The sequence below is a fragment of the Diaphorina citri genome, unplaced genomic scaffold, assembly GCF_000475195.1.
Source record: "Diaphorina citri unplaced genomic scaffold, Diaci psyllid genome assembly version 1.1 scaffold662, whole genome shotgun sequence".
In the NCBI taxonomy this organism is placed as follows: Eukaryota; Metazoa; Arthropoda; class Insecta; order Hemiptera; family Psyllidae; genus Diaphorina; species Diaphorina citri.
Genome location: NW_007378095.1, coordinates 59,330 through 80,173, shown reverse-complemented (window position 1 = coordinate 80,173; position 20,844 = coordinate 59,330). Strand labels below are relative to the sequence as shown.

The 20,844-nt window shown below is 35.0% G+C and overlaps 1 protein-coding gene and 3 long non-coding RNA genes across 5 annotated transcripts; 1 reads left to right on the top strand and 3 right to left on the bottom strand.

Moving 5' to 3' along the window:
- Positions 1-410: 410 nt before the first annotated feature.
- LOC113468167 lies at positions 411-1,091 on the bottom strand. Its single transcript, XR_003392019.1, has 2 exons — positions 669-1,091; positions 411-585 (listed from the first exon to the last, which is right to left on the bottom strand). It is a non-coding gene; the product is annotated as an uncharacterized LOC113468167 (long non-coding RNA).
- A 10,851-nt stretch (positions 1,092-11,942) lies between these two features.
- LOC113468166 lies at positions 11,943-12,633 on the bottom strand. The gene is made up of 2 exons (XR_003392018.1): positions 12,425-12,633; positions 11,943-12,362 (listed from the first exon to the last, which is right to left on the bottom strand). It is a non-coding gene; the product is annotated as an uncharacterized LOC113468166 (long non-coding RNA).
- Positions 12,634-13,646: 1,013 nt separating this feature from the next.
- Positions 13,647-14,535, bottom strand: LOC113468165. The gene is made up of 2 exons (XR_003392017.1): positions 14,271-14,535; positions 13,647-13,686 (listed from the first exon to the last, which is right to left on the bottom strand). It is a non-coding gene; the product is annotated as an uncharacterized LOC113468165 (long non-coding RNA).
- Positions 14,536-16,302: 1,767 nt separating this feature from the next.
- Positions 16,303-19,363, top strand: LOC103510982 (phosphatidylglycerophosphatase and protein-tyrosine phosphatase 1-like). 2 transcript variants are annotated; one of them, XM_017444810.2, is made up of 5 exons: positions 16,303-16,528; positions 17,586-17,725; positions 17,986-18,060; positions 18,201-18,392; positions 18,736-19,363. In XM_017444810.2, exons 2-5 carry the CDS (start codon positions 17,588-17,590, stop codon positions 18,868-18,870), a joined length of 540 nt encoding a protein of 179 aa, XP_017300299.1. In that variant the 5' UTR covers positions 16,303-16,528; positions 17,586-17,587; the 3' UTR covers positions 18,871-19,363. The 2 variants fall into 2 exon arrangements, with proteins under 2 accessions (XP_017300299.1, XP_026680687.1); XM_026824886.1 differs by lacking the exon at positions 16,303-16,528 and adding an exon at positions 16,785-16,823.
- The last annotated feature ends 1,481 nt before the right edge of the window (positions 19,364-20,844 follow it).

The window sequence follows — 20,844 nt, the reverse complement described above, 5'->3', positions numbered from 1 at the left end:
ATGGATTTTACCGGGTAGACCAACAAAACCAACATAATTATCAACTTCTCTATCCATTCACAAGCCTTTAAAAGACGAACTTCACTTCATATTGATCATACTGGGTAGATCAATAAATCTAGCACATCAACTTTTCCGTTCGTTCACTGTAGTCTTTATTCTCATTGTACAGGGTGGCCCCAGGCTTTGTCTCTTCATGGTCTTCCAGCTCAAACATCTCAGCATCACTCAGCTCACTTTCCGTAGAGTATGAAGTGTCACCGCTGTCACTTTTGCTAACTTCACCTTGGTCTTCGCCTTTGCTAACTTCACTGAGGTCCTGGAGACTATCTTGTTTGCTATCTTCGCTCAGGTCGTGTTTGCTTTCGTCTTCGAGATGGGCGAGAAGAGACACAATACTTCCCATTTAGGTGCTGGGTCAACACGAGAACACCAGAAAGTAACCCGTTGAAATATTTTCAACTTGATTAATTGATTGCCTACCATTAAATTTGTATAATTCTTCGAATTTATTGGGATAATAATGGGACTTTTAAGTCCAAGCCGACAGTATAAATAAGGTACAATTAAAATTAAAATTTCCACCTGTGATATTATCTATTTCTAATGGGACTTTTAAGTCCAAGCCGACAGTATAAATAAGGTACAATTAAAATTAAAATTTCCACCTGTGATATTATCTATTTCTTTTTTCAATCTATGGACTTTTTTTTATACTGACGATATCTAGTTTGATTCAATAAAGCTTGCAGTAGGGCGTTGGGAACTCAGTGGGGCTTTTAGGTCACATTACAAGCAGGAGGGCTTGTGGTCCGACCCGTTTCTGATAGCTACTTTGCAATGCTATGACGTCACAAAAACTATAATGGTTAAGAACTTGAGAAGAGACAATTTTGTTATAACAGATGAAACTGCGGCTGATTTCCTACAGGAAAGTTGCTAAAAACACAACATATCAATTGAAACTTAATAACATTGATATAGGTATCAATAAATATCAATGTATTTGATGGTGTTGTTCTTTTCCAATAATATGTCAAATTTTGCCAAGTGTGAAATGCAAAGTTCTTTCTGAAACAAAACTAGGACGAGCCTAGTTAGCTTGAAGGGAGGCGCCAGGTCGCGGGTTCGATTTCCGCCCGGGGTGGATTTTATCCTAAACAGATAAGATTTGTTCTCAGAATGGCTAGCGTTCTCCTATCCTGTCTTCCTTCGCTTTCGGGACGATAAGACCTCAACAGTTCAAGTTTCCTCTATCAAACCTCGCTCCGTAGCGCGTATGAAAATAAAACAATAATTAACCCATTTAGACCCCTTGTGACCTAAACTTCCTCCAGTGAGTGCACAGCTGCGTGATCTTAAATATATAATTAACATAGAATAAAAATATGTTGTTTCTGATAGCTACTTTGCAATGCTATGACGTCACAAAAACTATAATGGTTAAGAACTTGAGAAGAGACAATTTTGTTATAACAGATAAAACTGCTGCTGATTTCCTACAGGAAAGTTGCTAAAAACACAACATATCAATTGAAACTTAAACCGAATGATATACATTGATATAGGTATCAATAAATATCAATGTATTTGTTCTTTTCTAATAATATGTCAAATTTTACCAAGTGTGAAATGCAAAGTTCTTTCTGAAACAAAACTAGGACGAGCCTAGTTAGCTTGAAGGGTAGCGCCTAGCGCATCTGCCTTGCAAGCGCCAGGTCGCGGGTTCGATTTCCGCCCGGGGTGGATTTTATCCTAAACAGATAAGGTTTGTTCTCAGAATGGCTAGCGTTCTCCTATCCTGTCTTCCTTCGCTTTCGGGACGATAAGATCTCAACAGTTCAAGTTTCCTCTATCAAACCTCGCTCCGTAGCGCGTATGAAAATAAAACAATAATTAACCCATTTAGAAGACCCCTTGTGACCTAAATTTCCTCCAGTGAGTGCACAGCTGCGTGATCTTAAATATATAATTAACATAGAATAAAAATATGTAAAGTTAAATTTATAAATAGGCGTAATGATTAATTTACAAATTAAACACATTACATCGATAAAGAGTAGATAATAATTAGTACTAGAACATACAATAAAGTTATATCGTAGAAATAAAACGAATAAATGTAAAAGATGAGATGCCTAAGGTAGGTAGGAGTTTCAGAAAGTGAAGTAGAACTTCCTAAAAATGGATTTAAATGATGCGACTCGTGAGGCATGTAGCCTAATTTAAGTAGGGAGTAAGGAGTGAGTGAGTCATAAAAAGGAACTAATCTTTCCGCTCTTCTCAATGGACGACTCAGTCAGTGAGTCAGATCCTAAAACATATAACTCTTCAACTCATTGTGTAGGGAGTTAGGATCCAACTCACTGACTGAAGTTCACCGAAAAGAGTAGTTCTTTTTTTATAACTCTCTCACTTTTTACCTATCTCTTGAAGCCAGTTTACAAACGTAACTCGGAGAAAATAAATTTGATGATGCAAACTAATGTAGTTTGACTCCCGTCCGTCGGGCATCATCTAAATCCATCTCAATATAAATCTAATAAGGTTTGAGAAGAGAACGAATTTTCAAGCAATCCCCAGGAAAAATCTGTAGCTGTCCTAGGAACCACGTGTATCTTATGGACAATCTGCACCTGATGGGCATAATTTTGAAGTTATTTATCAAAGAACTGATAAATAAACCTGCCTCAATGGCGGAGGTAGTGGTTAAGCCGCTCGCTTGGTAAACAGGAGGGCGCGGGTTCAATTCCAGCTAGGGTTTTCAATTTTATCATTAACTAGCGGAAATCCTTAAGGCAGGGCCGTTCATGTCACTCATCCATATAGTGGCCTTGCTCGGTGTAGCTTAACAAATACGAACCGGAAAATAGCCTATAACCTTTACGGGAGTGCAAGCAATAAGTTGACAAAATTTCATAGCAATCGGATGAGCGGTTTGGCCAGGCATAAAGTTTGAACACACAAACAAACATTTATTTTTATATATTAGATTTGAGTATTTAACAACACACCCAATAATATAGCTCTCAGGGTTAGGTGGCAGAGAACGCCTCAGGCGTTAACCTCGCGTTGTTACATACCTTCCACTCAAGAGTCCATTATTACTACTTTCTGCATGGGCAAAATAACTAATAAACTGGGAACCCCTAAAAAAAATCGCTCTTCTTTTCTCTTTCTATACAAACCGTCTCACTCTACCCGAGTGAGACCTAATGAACTAATTTGTTATAAGGTAATATTTATAATTTAGTTAAAAATAGGTAATTATTTAGAGTTCTTTAAATGGTAAGTTTTTATTATTATAAAGGTAGGCCGAATCAAAAACCTAAAACGTATGAGAAATCTAAGAAAAAAAGAGTACGGGAGAAGAAAGGGGAGTTGCAATTAGTAAAAAAAAGGAGAAACTATAGGGTCGTTTCCACACTCATTTTTGACCAATTTAATTAAATCAATATTTATTTAAATCTATTTAAATATTTATTTAATCCAGTCAAAGCTGAGAGTGGAATTTGGCCTTACCATCATAATTTTAAATTTTTTACACGATTCTTTCTTGGAAAGAAAAAAGCCTATTGATGAATGAATGAGAAATTAAAAGGAGGTAGAATTAATCGTATTAGGTGCCATCTCTTTGAACTTTTTCCTTTATTGATCCTCTGATCTCTTTAATAAACAGAGATCTTTCAAATATTATTCGACATTTTTTTAAAGCTACTTTTATAATGAGCTAGTATGAACAGTTTTGCTTAATTTGAAAGTACCTACTTAAAGGTTATTCAATTTCGAAGACATTACACAAGGGCAGGTTGTCAATTAATGAGGTTGGTGTTACGATTTAATTGGTGGGGTGTTTTTTTTTTTTTTTTTTTTTTTTTTTTTTTTGACTGACATTCAAAGTTGTGACCATTTAAAAAATAAATTTACTAGTACCTCGACGAGAAAAAAAGGTAAGTAGCCAATTCAACGATTAAAAAAGTAAAAAGGAAAAAGTTCAATGACAAAAATACGCCTTCCCTCCAGCCAGGGCAGAATTTTTTCCACGTATTTTCAAGCAAAGGTTCAATACCTCTATTGGAACACTGATAGGATAAGATACACAGATAAACATTTATACAACGTTCGATAGAAAACAACAGCTAAACTTGATCTAAAAAATACAAAATAAAATAATAATTTCAAATAAAATGACTAGAATTTAAAAAAAAGTAAAAATAAACATAATAAAAAGCAAAAACACAAGGAGGTAAAGCACTAGAACTCAAATCTATCACACAGGGAATTACAACGATCGGAATTCAACATGATTTTACAATTCTAATATTTGAGATGAGAAATAACAATGGGGACTTTTACAATTAGATCAATTTGAACTTGGGGTACCTACAATGTATAACTTTTAATACAATTCCATTTGTTACTTCTTTTTTGTTCTTTCATGCATAGAATCACAAAGTTCGAAAGCAAGGGAAGGTACCTAACAACATACCTACTCTCCACAGTTTTTTCTTTTACTTTTCAGATCTACAAATTTTTTAAAAAAAATACACCTAATTCAACTTGGTGGTAGCTTAATCTAAGCGTTCATTTGTTCCTACATTGATTTGATAGGGCAAAATTGACATTTTGTATTTTTATTTTTTAATCAAAAAATTGATGGTAAAAAAAAGGCAGTGAACATTGAACAATAACTAGATAGAAATATAATTCTGACTTATTTGTACATGAATCAATCAACATATCATGAACTTCAATTTCAAACAGTGCACATGTCAATAACTTCAATTTCAATCAGTGAATGTGTCAAAAACTTCAATTTTAAGCTGTAAATATGTCATTAACTTCAATTTCGAGCAGTGAAAATGTCAATAACTTCAATTTCAAGCTGTACTTAAATATGTTATAACTTCAATTTCCAGCAGTGAATATGTCAATAACTTCAATTTCAGTGAACAAGTTAATAATTTCAATCAGTGAATATGTTATAACTTCAATTTCAAGCAGTCAATAACTTCAGTTACTTAAGCAATCATTGTTTCAACACAATATGTTTGCAAGAGCATTACGTATTTGAGGGAAAAGTAAATAAATTAAAAGAAAAATAAATATCAAACTAAAAAATACAACAAATAAAAGCAAAATAAACCCAACAAAAGCGAACTAAGATTAAATAAAAACAAATAAATGCAACAAACAAAAATAACAACTAACAGAAGTTCGATGGAAATGGAGGGGATGATTTTTTTTTTGCTAGAAGTGTGATGATTTGATGAATAATTTAACATATCCTTGAAGAGAAAACGTTGAAGGTTATTTCCACCATTTGAAGATGCACCTGGATCTTTTAGAAAGGTTTAAGCAATATCTTATACGTATAAGGTAAAGACATTTTTTTTTTTTTTTTTTTTTTTTTTTTAAAAATTTTCCGCAAACCCCCTTCCCTTTTTTTTTTTAATAAAAAGTAAAAAAATTTTTTTTTTTTTTTTTTTTTTTTTTTTGAAAACTATTTCGGATGAATTAAACATCAAAATTCACCAATAGTACTTTCTATTAAAGTATTTGTTCCTAATAAATGACACATTTAAGACAAATGGGTGCACTACTAATCGTCTACGATTCTACAATATGCTTTAGAAACAAGTTCGAAAACATAGAACAGAAAGAAAACAATGAATCAACTTTGAAAAGTTTAACAAGAATAAAATAATAGATAATAAACTTAATTAAACAAATAATAGTAGTAGTTAACTGAGTAGAAACTTATAACTTATAATACTCGTACGCGAAATTACGTAGAGGATCTATTTTTGTTAAATAAATAAAATTTATACATTATTTTAAAGGTTAAAGGATAGGTAAATGTAAGTAGATTGTTTTTTCATGGAGTTTGGTTTTGTTCCTTTCGAATAAAATTAATATTTACTATGGATGGACTGGAAAAAAAAAGGTTTTTTCCCTCTCTACCAAAGGAAAGAAGAAAGAAAGGAACGAAGCATTCCCCTTGGTAAAATTATACGTAGATAAAACGAATAAATGTAAAAGATGAGATGCCTAAGGTAGGTAGGAGTTTCAGAAAGTGAAGTAGAACTTCCTAAAAATGGATTTAAACGATGCGACTCGTGAGGCATGTAGCCTAATTTAAGTAGGGAGTAAGGAGTGAGTGAGTCATAAAAAAGAACTAATCTTTCCGCTCTTCCCAAAATATGTTAAGTTAAATTTATAAATAGGCGTAATGATTAATTTACAAATTAAACACATTACATCGATAAAGAGTAGATAATAATTAGTACTAGAACATACAATAAAGTTATATCGTAGAAATAAAACGAATAAATGTAAAAGATGAGATGCCTAAGGTAGGTAGGAGTTTCAGAAAGTGAAGTAGAACTTCCTAAAAATGGATTTAAATGATGCGACTCGTGAGGCATGTAGCCTAATTTAAGTAGGGAGTAAGGAGTGAGTGAGTTATTAAAAGGAACTAATCTTTCCGCTCTTCCAAATGGACGACTCAGTCAGTGAGTCAGATCCTAAAACATATAACTCTTCAACTCATTGTGTAGGGAGTTAGGATCCAACTCACTGACTGAAGTTCACCGAAAAGAGTAGTTCTGTATGAAAAAATAAACTTAACAAAAATTAAACCTAATGGTAAACACAACATAGATAAAAAAATATAAATAAAATTTATAGAAGTAAACTTTGTTTTGATTTTTGTGCGCGTTTCATTTCTTGAATCATGTGGCATATTTATAATTATTTGCAATTGGTAGTTAATTATTTATTAATAAATTACTGTAGGAATCCCTCATAAATTATAAGCCAATTCAGGAATTTTTCTAATTAACCTAAATATTACTAATATTAGCATCTTTTAAGCCCGGAATTGATTGCACTATTTTATTATCAAATGTTGTTATTGATGTTGCTGATAGTAATACCTCATTTTACATTTGAAGAATATCTGATTGATCTAAATCCACCCGAATACGAAGCAAAACAAGAGCTATTCGTAAAAACAAAATAATTTAATGTTAAAACAAAACGGGGCTTGTAAAAACTCCCATGGGTATACCTCTACCTAGTTATTAAACGTAAAAAACCTGAGAATTATCGATGGGAGGAAAAACAAACTTGTAGCTTTTGTTTAAAAGTTATCTACTGTCCCTATAATTTCGGCACAGTTCTTCAAAAAGAGAGAGGGAGGGAAAAATAAAATTTGTTCGTGATTCGCGCGTATGTTTGTTGGTTAAAGTACCAATGTTTCCATTAATATTGAAGTTTTTTTTATTATTATCGCAGAGAAAAGTTTAACTTTGGTTGGAGTTCAAGAACATCACCTAAAAGTGACTTTTTTAAAATAGATGGTTGGCTTTTAGGTTTTTTTCTCAAGAGTTGACGAAACTTGTTTGGAAGAGAAAAGCGAATGCGTTTGGATGAAAAAAAAAAAAAAAAGGAATGTGGAATTGAATGTGAAATTCCATGATGTACTAAGAGCGAAAAATAAACATCTAAATTTGAACAGTGGTGACGTTATGAATACGAATAACAAAGTTTGAAAATATTTTTGTCTCGTTGCTTTTGAATTGGCTTTTTTCACCTCTATCGTGACGTCAAATATTAAATACAGTAAATCATGACGCCATCAAAAGTTAACACTAGTTTTCTAATCGATTTAGCCATCTCTCTAGTGATTCGTGAAAGAAAAAGAAATATTCCGTAGGTTCTCATTTTCTATAGTTCTTTCAAGTAAAAACTGTCCCTTAACAAACACATATCGATCAATAAATTCGTATAAGCTAGACCCATCCTTTGGGGCTGTTGGCCTCTACAGAAAAGCCTCGGAGTGGGTTTTTCCTGTATGGAGTCAAGTAAGCATCAATAAACACGAGAACACCAGAAAGTAACCCGTTGAAATATTTGCAATCGAAAAACGAATACAAATTTTTGTCGATGGTGGGATTTGAACCCGAGACCTTCTACATGGCAAGCAAGCGCGTTACCACTGGACCAACCGTGCCCCCGTGTTCCGACGGGGTCGGCGTTTGTCGTCAGCCTCTCAATCAGCCCTGGGGCTGTCAGCCGCCCATGTTTGTGGACATGTGGACAACCAAATGTCAGCTTTGGGCTGACATTTGGTTTTGGCTATCAGCCCTAGGGCTGTGTCAGCCGCCCATGTTTGTGGACAACCAAATGTCATCCCAAAGGTCAGCTTTGGGCTGACATTTGGTTTTGGCTACAAAAATTTATACGAGCGGATGCCCTTCGCACTCAACCTTTAGCAAGGGAAATTTCAGGGTGATATGCTCCCCCAGCCAGATAATAGTACTGACAAAAATATTGACAGTAAACGGGCGGCATAAAAATATTAATTAACCCGGAGTAGTTCTTTTTTTATAACTCTCTCACTTTTTACCTATCTCTTGAAGCCAGTTTACAAACGTAACTCGGAGAAAATAAATTTGATGTTGCAAACTAATGTAGTTTGACTCCCGTCCGTCGGGCATCACTTAAATCCATCTCAATATAAATCTAATAAGGTTTGAGAAGAGAACGAATTTCCAAACAAGCAATTCCCAGGAAAAATCTGCAGCTGTCCTAGGAACCACGTGTATCTTATGGACAATCTGCACCTGATGGGCATAATTTTGAAGTTATTTATCAAAGAACTAATAAATAAACCTGCCTCGATGGCGGACGTAGTGGTTAAGCCGCTCGCTTGGTAAACAGGAGGGCGCGGGTTCAATTCCAGCTAGGGTTTTCAATTTTATCATTAACTAGCGGAAATCCTTAAGGCAGGGCCGTTCATGTCACTCATCCATTTAGTGGTCTTGCTATAACCTTCACGGGAGTGCAAGCAATAAGTTGACGAAATTTCATAGCAATCGGATGAGCGTTTTGGCCAGGCATAAAGTTTGAACACACAAACAAACATTTATTTTTACTTTCTATTTATATATTAGATTTGAGTATTTAACAACACACCCAATAATATAGCTCTCAGGGTTAGGTGGTTTTAAAGTCAATATTTAAGGGTATTTGAGTGGAATTTTTGAGTGTATGGCCGCCATACACGCCCTACATGGACGCTACGCCACTGCCTAACCCTATCACTTACAGAGTCATAGATGTCGCTCATATCGCCATCATGTAGAGCTATATCTTCCAGATAGGAGCCTAGGTCGGAATGTATGGAAGTGTCAGTGGTTGTGCACCAGGCATCATCATCTTCTGACTCCAGGTCAGAATTGTCCGAAGGGTGAATGGTGAACAGCTTCATTGCTGAAAATTAAATGGAAACGAGAAAAAAAAATTAAAACTATAAATATGCGTTCATGACAAAAGTATTTTTGTAAAACCCCTTTTTTTTTTTTTTTTTTTTTTCAACATGGTTTCCAAATTTCATCAAAATCTGACAAACTGAGTCGTAAATCAAGCAATGTTCTTTTTTGTACGCCACCTAACCCTATCACTTACAGAGGCATAGATGTCGCTCATATCGCCATCATGTAGAGCTATATCTCCCAGATAGGAGCCTAGGTCGGAATGTATGGAAGTGTACACCAGGCATTTTGCGCCCTACCTAACGCTATCACTTACAGAGTCATAGATGTCGCTCGTATCGCCATCATGTAGAGCTATATCTTCCAGATAGGAGCCTAGGTCGGAATGTATGGAAGTGTCAGTGGTTGTGCACCAGGCATCATCATCTTCTGACTCCAGGTCAGAATTGTCCGAAGGGTGAATGGTGAACAGCTTCATTGCTGAAAATGAAATGGAAACAGAAAAAATTAAAACTATAAATATGCATTCATAACAAAAGTATAAAAATAAAATAATAATAATAAAAATAGATCAGTTGCGCTTACTTGGATGATGTTTCAAAGTCATAGAACAGGAAGAAATAGGACCAATCGACCTTTCAAAGTTACTTTTTCGGAGTTTTGACCTCAGATTCGGATTTTTCACAACTTTTTACGTAGGAATCGATCTTTTATTAATAATATTTTCCCAATTGCAACTCCTCCATTGATAGAATAGGTACCCCATTGCCATCTAAAATACACGAGTTTAACAAGCAACAAGTCAATCGGCCAGGAAAAAGTGACTCAGTTATCCTAGACGGGTATCTTTTTTAAAAAAAAATAATTTGACCTCAGATTCGGATTTTTCACAACTTTTTACGTAGGAATCGATCTTTTATTAATAATATTTTCCCAATTGCAACTCCTCCATTGATAGAATAGGTACCCCATTGCCATCTAAAATACACGAGTTTAACAAGCAACAAGTCAATCGGCCAGGAATAAGTGACTCAGTTAGCCTAGGCGGGTATCTTTTTTTTTTTTAATAATATCTAATCAGTGAGCTAACACGACAAGTAAGTTCACTTACCTCAAAAAAGTCGAAACAAAACAAAATTTTCAAATTGGCACAAGATTTATGTTACCTATCCGCGTGCTTGGGGGAAAAAAACGTCCAAAAAATGGATTTACAATAATGATAACGAAAAAAAAACACCGAAAAAACAAAAATCAAATTAGGTACTAAGGTACTCGAGTAATTAGCTTTGAACACCCAGAAATCTTAATCCAATAATACAAATAAATAACTACCTACTTGGGTACTTATCAAGTAAGTTCACTTACCTCAAAAAAGTCGAAACAAAACAAAATTTTCAAATTGGCACAAGATTTATGTTACCTATCCGCGTGCTTGGGAAAAAAAAAACGTCCAAAAAATGGATTTACAATAATGATAACGAAAAAACAACACCGAAAAAACAAAAAACAAATTAGGTACTCGAGTAATTAGCTTTGAACACCCAGAAATCTTAATCCAATAATACAAATAAATAACTACTTGGTTACTTATTAAAAAGTTTATAGACTTAAACAACGCAATGCTATTGTAGAATATAATGAATCGGATAAAACCAACTTTATCTAACTTTGCTGGGGATTAAGATTTGTATACTATTTACAGGGTATTGTCAACTCCATGTACCTACTACCTACTCGTAATAATCATGAACATAATACCCTCGGCATTGTATTTTTTTGACTGAGATTATCTTTAAGCTGTGGCCACACATAGTCGCCGGCCGTCGATCCATGTCGTCTGAAACCGCCCACACTGCCACGACAACATAAATTCATCTCGTCGATCGACACCCGTCGACCATGTGTGGAGTACCGCTGCTCACTGCTAAGAGTCGGTCGTGGGGTAGGTTCCAGATTACAACTTACCCAGTATTTGGTAGGTCTGTTGTTCATCACATGGCTATCTTTGTAAAACAATCTATGACAATATTGAACATTGATGAAATCTGACAAATGGAGGAGTAAGTACATTTTATACTCGTATGTATATTGTGGAAGTACATAGAATCTAATAATATTGACAAGTTGACCAAAAAGTTATGGATGAGGACTGAGGCGTCATGAAGTAAAGAAAACGTTGTTCATCACATGGCTATCTTTGTAAAACAATCTATGACAATATTGAACATTGATGAAATCTGACAAGTGGAGGAGTAAGTACATTATACTCGTATGTATATTGTGTAAGTACATAGAATCTAATAATATTGACAAGTTGACCAAAAAGTTGTGGATGAGGACTGAGGCGTCATGAAGTAAAGAAAAATACTGATCAAAAATTACTTTCTGCCAGCCTAGTTAGCTTGGTTGGTAGCGCGTCTGCCTCGTAGGCGCTAGGCCGCGGGTTCGATTCCCGACCGGGGCGGATTTTATCCTGATGGGATAATGTTCGTTATCGGAACGGCTGGCTTTTTTTCTATCCTGTCTTCCTTCTTTCTTCGATTTCGGGACGATAAGACCCTAGCAGTTACAGTTCCCTCTGTCAAACCAAAAAGAAAAAAAAAATACTTTCCTTCCTATAGGATAAGCAAAGATAAAATACCTAAGAAAAATGAGAAGACCTTTTTTTGTAATTTTTTAAGATATTTTTATTTATTTTTTGATCACATTTTGTAATTATAATATTTCTTTTTTTAAAAGAGGTTTAATAGTTTAGGTATAATATAATATAATTTAGAGTGAAATTTGAAACAGTTAAATAAAAGTCTAGAGTAGAATATTTCACATATACAGGACTTCTTTCGATTAATTATAACTTAACTTGATTTAAATAATTAATTTAACCTACGCTACTATAAACTTTAGAAGAATTTTACTGAAAAATATATACTTATTAATAACTTTTTAAACTATTTTTTTAGTAGGTGGTATATGAATTTCAAATTTGTATGCGTGAGTTGTGTGATACCTTACAAACATACAAAGGTACTATCGAGAAATTTGAACGTACAGGATTGACCATTGTTAAAAAAAAAAAAAAAACTTCGTGTTTCTACGTTAAATGCACTAGTCCTACCTATTAAAAAAAAAAAAAAAAAAAAAACTTCGTGTTTCTACGTTAAATGCACTAGTCCTACCTAGTTTAAAGGTTAAGCAACGTTGAACGTGATTATTATCTAGATAGGTGACCATCTGGGTAGATGCGTGCTACTGGTATCCCGGACCCACTCAAGCTGAGTGAGGTTAATGTGAGTAATTCAGGGTAGGTATGTAGCTTGTCGCCAAATTAAGGCCGTTCTACCAAAAAAAAAAAAAAAAATAAAGGGGAGGTATGTAGTTTGTCCCAAAATAAAGCCCGTTCACCAAAAAAAAAAAAAAAAAAAAAAAAAAAAAACAACTAGAAAGTTATAGACCGAAGTAAACCTCCTTTCACAATCAATCAATTAATTAAAAGTCAACGCCTAAAATACAAGAGTGACAACTAATGGCTCCTCCTCAATGCCCGAGTAATTTTGGTTGGGTGGAAGAGCTCACAGTGTGAGAATCCTGCCATTAAAACAAAAAAAAAGTATTCGTTCGATTAATTCTTGGCGTTAGTGCAAAGGCAATCCATAGACTACCATTTTATACCACGGATTTAAAAGAAATAGATAAAGCTCACTTCCGTGGCCAAATGATCAAGACGTTCACCAAAAAAAAAAAAAAAAAAAAAAAAAAAAAACAACTAGAAAGTTATAGACCGAAGTAAACCTCCTTTCACAATCAATCAATCAATTAAAAGTCAACGCCTAAAATACAAGAGTGACAACTAATGGCTCCTCCTCAATACACGAGTATTCGTTCGATTAATTCTCGGCGTTAGTGCAAAGGCAATCCATAGACTACCATTTTATACCACGGATTTAAAAGAAATAGATAAAGCTCACTTCTGTGGCCAAATGTACTGACTCCTAATCTGGAGGTGCTGGGTTCGAATCCCGCCCGGGGCGGAAATTTTATGACCAACCTTCTCCGTTCCCGGCGACATAAGTGTGAGAAAATGTGCCTTCAAGTAACGCAAAAGCAGTCCCAAGTACATTTATGGTGTTGCCACCAATACCACTCTAACTAGTTAGATTCAGACACGACACGTTTTTTTTTTTTTTTTTTTTTTTTTTTTTTTTGACTGAGTTTATCTTTAAGCTGTGTCGTCGACACACATCGTCGACGGCCTTCGATCCATGTCGTCTGAAACCGTCCACACTGCCACGACAACATAAATTCACCTCGTCGATCGACACCGGTCGACTATGTGTGGAGTACTCTTACACTTGAGAGTTGCATCTTCATTGCAGATTGTACACCAATCATCAGTGGGGTTTTCTTCCTGAAAGTGTTTGGCACAGGATTAGTTTCATTGTTGAACACCTTTCTGGGACAATAACACCCCTGACTTCAAAAGGAAATTAGAGTATTAGCTACTTTCTCCCTTTCATAGAAAAAAAGGTTTGATTTATTAATTTGTTAATTTATATTGCAGAAGAACTTTACCTCTAGATCATCAGTACTACTTGGGAGAGAAAAAAGAAGAAGATAATTTTCAAGACTGGGGTAAAAATGTTCTTAAGCCTCAAGCAGGTTTTCTTTTAACATAACAATTAAATTATACCTGATTTATTAATTTGTTAATTTATATTGCAGAAGAACTTTACCTCTAGATCATCAGTACTACTTGGGAGAGAAAAAAGAAGAAGATAAATTTCAAGACTGGGGTAAAAATGTTCTTAAGCCTCAAGCAGGTTTTCTTTTAACATAACAATTGAATTATACTAATGATACACATTAAATTTGTAATATTTGTCATGGGGAGTGGAACTTATTGTATCGTTTATTGTGAATTGTGTCATTATTTGTAAATTGTATATAATGTGTATTAACAATACAATAAAAATTGAATTGAATTGAACTTACTTCTTCATCACTAGAACAGCTCTCATGATATGGTGTGAGCTTTGATTCTGCCACTAATTTCTCAACTAGAGCTGATGTTTCTTGTTTCATACTTGATGAGCTCACTGGGAATGGACTATTCTGGAAAGCAAAAAAACATTTTTTATGCAATAAGATTCAAACAAGGAAAACAATAAATTAGAATATAATGATTTTCTCTAAGTCTCTTTTACACTCTGCAACTTTCATGTGTTTTCAATGACATTTCAGCCTTTAATTCTGCCACTAATTTCTCAACTAGAGCTGATGTTTCTTGTTTCATACTTGATGAGCTCACTGGGAATGGACTATTCTGGAAAGCAAATAAAACCATGTAAAAAACATTTTTTATGCAGTAAGATTCAAACAAGGAAAACAATAAATTAGAATATGTATAATGATTTTCTGTAAGTCTCTTTTACACTCTGCAAAACTTTCATGTGTTTCCAATGACATTTCAGCCTTTTGAGTAGTTCTTTTTTTATAACTCTCTCACTTTTTACCTATCTCTTGAAGCCAGTTTACAAACGTAACTCGGAGAAAATAAATTTGATGATGCAAACTAATGTAGTTTGACTCCCGTCCGTCGGGCATCATCTAAATCCATCTCAATATAAATCTAATAAGGTTTGAGAAGAGAACGAATTTTCAAGCAATCCCCAGGAAAAATCTGTAGCTGTCCTAGGAACCACGTGTATCTTATGGACAATCTGCACCTGATGGGCATAATTTTGAAGTTATTTATCAAAGAACTGATAAATAAACCTGCCTCAATGGCGGAGGTAGTGGTTAAGCCGCTCGCTTGGTAAACAGGAGGGCGGGTTTCGGTGACCAACTGTTTCAGCAAATCATTCACTTGTTCTGCATCTGTTTTCTTTTTGCTTACTAGAATATTCTGGAAAAAAAACAGCAAATTAAAATTATCATTTTTTTTATCTAGTTTTACCCATTTTTATGAGCACTCAAATGTACAAAATGTGTTGAAAAACTGAGGGATGAAAAATCTGTAACAACTAGGCTATTATACTAACTATACCTATCAATCTTAAAACAATGAAATTTTTATTTTATACAGCTATGTATATCAACATACTCACAACATTGTTATTAGGAACAGGGTTTTTTTTTTTTTTTTTTTTTTTTTTTTTTTTTTTTTGATTTTCAATTTTTTTGTGTGTAAAATCCCTTTTTTTTATTTTTTTTTTCAACATGGTTTCCAAATTTCATCAAAATCTGACAAACCGAGTCGTAAATCAAGCAATGTCCTTTTTTGAACGCCACCTAACCCCAGTGGCGTAGCGAAGTCCATTATTACTACTTTCTGCATGGGCAAAATAACTAATAAACTGGGAACCACTTTAAAAAAATCGCTCTTCTTCTCTCTTTCTATACAAACCGTCTCACTCTACTCAAGTGAGACCTAATGAACTAACCGTCTCACTCTACTCAAGTGAGACCTAATGAACTAATTTGTTATAAGGTAATATTTATAGTTTAGTTAAAAATAGGTAATTATTTAGAGTTCTTTAAATGGTAAGTTTTTTTTATTATTATTATAAAGGTAGGCCGAATCAAAAACCTAACACGTATGAGAAAAAAAGAGTACGGGAGAAGAAAGGGGAGTTGCAATTAGTTAAAAAAAAAGAAGGAGAAACTATAGGGTCGTTTCCACACTCATTTTTTTTAACTTTATTTTCAACTTCAACAAATGGAATGTGCTGTTCAGGGAGAAAGATCACAAATTACTTGATATCAGGATGAATCATTGGGAGATTTGGCGATAAATTTAATAAATTATCACAAAAATTACAAAAAAACACTGTACCTACTCTGCACTGCACTCTGCACTTCAAAAAAGTACATACATATTTCAAATTTTACCGCGTTTACAACAGAGAAAAATCAGTTTCGTTTCCGCTGTTTCTCAAATCTGATTGGTCCAAAATCGTTGACGTCTTCTGATAAGATTGGCGGTGAATTTGAATTTTTGAATTTCAAATATTTTTTGATGTGGATGTGTAGGTTTTTGCTAGATTTTTTCTGTCTCCTATCCTCGTATCCTCCTATCCTATCGTTCTCAATAGTTTAAAAATTAGAAAGTTTCCATGAACTCTAGGTCCAAGGCTGACCAAACAGCATGAGGTTCAAATTGTGGGTCACTGGAATAATCATCTGAAATTGATTTGTACCAAGGATTGATGAGAGATAAAAATCAAGAGAGTGTTTCACAAACTAGATAGGTACCTAAGTAAAGAAATAAATTGATTTCTTTTGGTGTAGACTGGCAGGTCATCTAGTCATTTCCTTCTGATATCGTTACTTTCTTGTACATGTTCAATCTTCAAACCCTCTGTTGGTTTCCACCCTTTTTTTACTATTGACCTGCTTACGCCTCGGCATTCCTCTTGACCCCCCCTTCCGTTTTTTGCTTTTTTTTTTTTTTTTTTTTTTTTTTTTTTTTTTTTTTTTTTTTTTTTTTTTTTTGCATGAATTAAGTAGAGGGATATTCCTACAACCTACATACTTAGGTATCAGGTAGGTACTTGGGTATTTATTACTAAAACCTTAAATTTTTTTTATCCTCTTGTGAATTTTACTGTGTGTCACCTATGTTATACTCAAATCTTACGAGCAGCAATAAGCTATATCCACCTTGTTACATTAATCTTACCTCAGTGGGCTAGGGAAACCCACTAGCATACTATTGCCTAGATACCCATCCAGATATTAACAATGTACAGTGTTGCTTAGCTTCAGTGTTCCTCTGGGTACTGGTGCATTCAACATGCCATTGCTACCAGTTAGTATAATCCTGATTTGAATTATGTATCTATTTTTGTTTCGGTAAGATAAACACACCCAACACATAATTCTTATTGTGCCCAAGTACATAAAATATTCTATTGTGTTCAGTTTTCCATTGTGAGTGGTAGATAGAGTACCTACAAGGTTGTTAGGCTTAAACATACTGAATATATATCAAAAATATAGATTTAACAAAATATTTCCTAATGCCTAGTTTAGACTGCCTAGCACAATACGAGAAAGAGAAAAAATGTATTACCTATTCCTACTATTGAATAGGGCAAAGAAAGGTTATCATAGGTCAATTATCTTGATAGATAGGGTACACAATAGAAAAGTACCTATTAGGCTTTATTATATTTGTATTCAGTTGCTGTCAGTTTGACAAGAAATCTCTACCAAATTTGTAGGTGTAAAATTTTGGAATAATACCTACCTATAAGTTATTAATCTTATCATTTCCCATTTTGATTGCCTTTAATTTTTTGGTAGAAATGTTTGCTCGAGTCACATTTTACCCAAGTCTCTTCTACAATGTGTTCATGGAAAAGGTCACAAGTCGTAGATGGTATGACAGGATTGATGAGAACATCATCCTGGGAGCTTTACCTTTCAAGAGACTTACAAATAAGGTGAGTTGTTTTTTCTTCAAAAAATTATTATTATTTTCTTTAAGGAAGATAGGGAAAAAGAAAGTCAGCTGTTTTGAGAATGTACCTTATTAACCTTATTTGTTTAGGATAAAGTTTGCTCCTGGTGGGAATCAAACCTGCAACTTAGCACTTACAAGGCAAGTGTCCTACCTTGCAAGCAACTTCTTACTTTTCCATAGAAGGTACTGAGTACCTATTTATCTATCTTCATACACCAATGTATTCTGTCTTGTTTTCAGTTGCTTGAAGAAAATGTCAAAGGGGTTGTATCCATGAATGAAGATTACGAGTTGTATTTTGCCAATGGAAGAGAGGTAAGAAATACAAAGCGGTAAACCGTCCGTCTTATTATTAGCGCGAACGTCGAAAATTCGAAACGACGCGCGACGCGTCTATTCATGCGTTTTTTTTTTTTTAGTAATCTCTGTTGTTGATTTTTTATTTCCCGCGTCAGGAATGGAACAAAGTGGGCGTGGAGTTCCTGCAACTCAGTACGCGTGACATATTTGATACTCCAGACCAGGACAAATTAGAGCGTGGTGTAGATTTCATTCAACGCATCAGCAAGACAGGAGGCACAGTGTATGTTCATTGCAAGGCAGGTCGTACGCGGAGTGCCACCCTGGTCGGATGTTACCTTATGAAAGTAAGTTTGCGAGGCACATTTTATGGTACCCATAACTATACTTGTCTATTTTTTTAGTTTAGTGACGAGAATAATGAGAAGCTACTTTGAAAGAGTAGCGATGAGCATCCTGCCTTGGTGGCGTAGTGGTCAAGACGCTCGCCTGGTAAACAGGAGGGCGCGGGTTCGAACCCAGCTGAGACATGGAGTTTTATCATCATTCATTTGAGAAATTGAATATTGGGTTAATGAAGGGTTCGGTTATAGTGACATAATAATAATGAAGGGTTCGGTTTAGGTGGTAGAGAACCATGTCTTGTCTTGTCTTGTCAAATGTTTACCAAAAATTAAAACATTTTCACAGAAAAACCAGTGGGAGCCAGAAAAGGCTGTGCTGTACATGCAAACGAAAAGGCCCCATATTTGGCTCCGAACCCCTCAATGGAATGCTCTCAGGACGTACTACCAAGCTCAGCTACAGTCCCAGGTCATCAGGTGACAACCAGGTACACTGCCCCAAAGGCGAGACTTAAATGAACTGCCCTTGACGGACATTCAGACTGCCCTTGACAAATGAGGTACCATATGCCAGTCTAGTTAGCTTGGAGGTAGCGGGTCTGCCTTGTAAGCGCTAGGTCACGGGTTCGATTCCCTTGGCGGATTTTATTTTAAACAGATAAAGTTCGTTCTCGGTACGGATGGCTTTTCCTGTCTTCCTTCTCTCTTCGCTTTCGGGACGATAAGACCTTAACAGTTACAGTTCCCTCTATCAAACATCTTAAAAAAAGAGGTACGATAAAGTCCCACTCAGGTGATTTTTAGATTGCCCCTACCCAAGGTATTCTGTTTGTGTAATATACTCAGTGCGTGTGCATGATTGTCACTCGACCTAGTGCATTTAATCCAGAAATACTCGAAACTTTTTGACAATCCTCACTCATTTCACTATGAGGTGCCATACAGATGAACAAGTTTCCATTTTAATCCTCGCGTTTTTTACCCAATCGTTTCCGCTTCTGGATTCCACTTCGGAATCGGGTTTTCACTGGTCGCCACTGTGAATATGATATGCCTTGTCACTTCGACTCACTCGACTCTACAGGAACTCCGACGCTTTCTGGTACTTCCTCTGCTTTAGGACACCCCGGTGGGACATATTTCCTTATTATCTCTGATCGAGCCTTGCTTGCCTTTTCAACTACACGGATGCTAAATAACTAGAATGGGTCGATACTAGTTATACTTTACTTCAAGCAGAAAATGTTCTGAACCACTTACGCTATCTCTTCGCAACTTACCAACCAAAACCAAGCCCAAGATGGGCCCATTTTTTAGGTATATTGTCTCATAGGTTATTGTCTTCTTGTCTGCTTTGAGACAAAAGATATATCTCGGTTCCTATTTATTGCGAGTCAGTATGCTGATTTATTTATTTTAATTTGTTTATCTTATTCGTTTTAAAGTGCTAAATAAACCTACCAACTTTTGCACGGGGATAACGTTAAGATTATAAGCAGGATTTAGCGACATAAACTAACCTCTGCAAATCTTCATGCATGATATTCTCCGGACAGAAGTTCTGTTATATTAGCAATTCTATATACCGTCATTTTGAGAAGGGGCGGGGCGGGGAAATATTTGACGAAATAGAAATATTTTGTATTCGTCCGAACGATTACTACAAATAAATGAAAAAAAAAGTATTATTTTATTTTAACAAACAACGTACATTTTATTAGACATAAAACCAAGTTATTTATTTAACGCAAAAAAACATGTACCAATAGACAAAACAACTAAAAGAAACACACAAAAGAATAAATAATGGATGGAATAGTAGGATTAGGCGGCAAGAGATTTTTTTTTGAGTCAGCGTGATTCTCGGGCAGGTTGCACAGCAAGCCGTTTTTTTTAGCACAGCGACACCACTCTGTCGTTGAGAGAAATAAATTATAATGTAAGGATGTCCCTGAAACCCTATTTTTAGCCTACTTTGAGTGCTGTTCACCCTGCCCGAGATTGAATCTTTCTTTTTTTTTTTTTTGTTTGTTTTGAATTATTTGTCTTTTTCATAAAGGTAAACGTGCATCGAACCATTACATAAAGAGTGTTGTTTGCAAAACATATGTACCATCAATTCTAATATTAATCCATCAATTTTTTATATTTTCCACCTCTTCCTTACTCTCTTTTTTTCTCTTCCCTTCCCTTAAATATTTGTCGGAATACCTGATAGATTTCGGACCGACAGGTGTGGTGTGCATCAGCTACCAGCCTGCGTAGCGGGCGGCCCCAGCTATGCCACATCCTATGTCGATCCTTAGATTTTGGATTCCGGTTAACTCAATATGATCATATTACTGTAACATTCGCAGATTACTCCGATGAATTTAAGATACGTTCGCTTTTGCGATTCATCTATATAAATTATTAAGTTCTTTTTATTGCGCTTTAACTAATTTTACCCGTTTTT

Coding starts and splice junctions, on each gene's coding strand:
- LOC103510982 (XM_017444810.2), top strand. CDS start 17,588: ATGTTTGCTCGAGTCACATTTTACCCAAGTCTCTTCTACAATGTGTTC. Junction 17,726..17,985: donor TCAAGAGACTTACAAATAAG/GTGAGTTGTTTT, acceptor TCTTGTTTTCAG/TTGCTTGAAGAAAATGTCAA. Junction 18,393..18,735: donor TCGGATGTTACCTTATGAAA/GTAAGTTTGCGA, acceptor ACATTTTCACAG/AAAAACCAGTGGGAGCCAGA.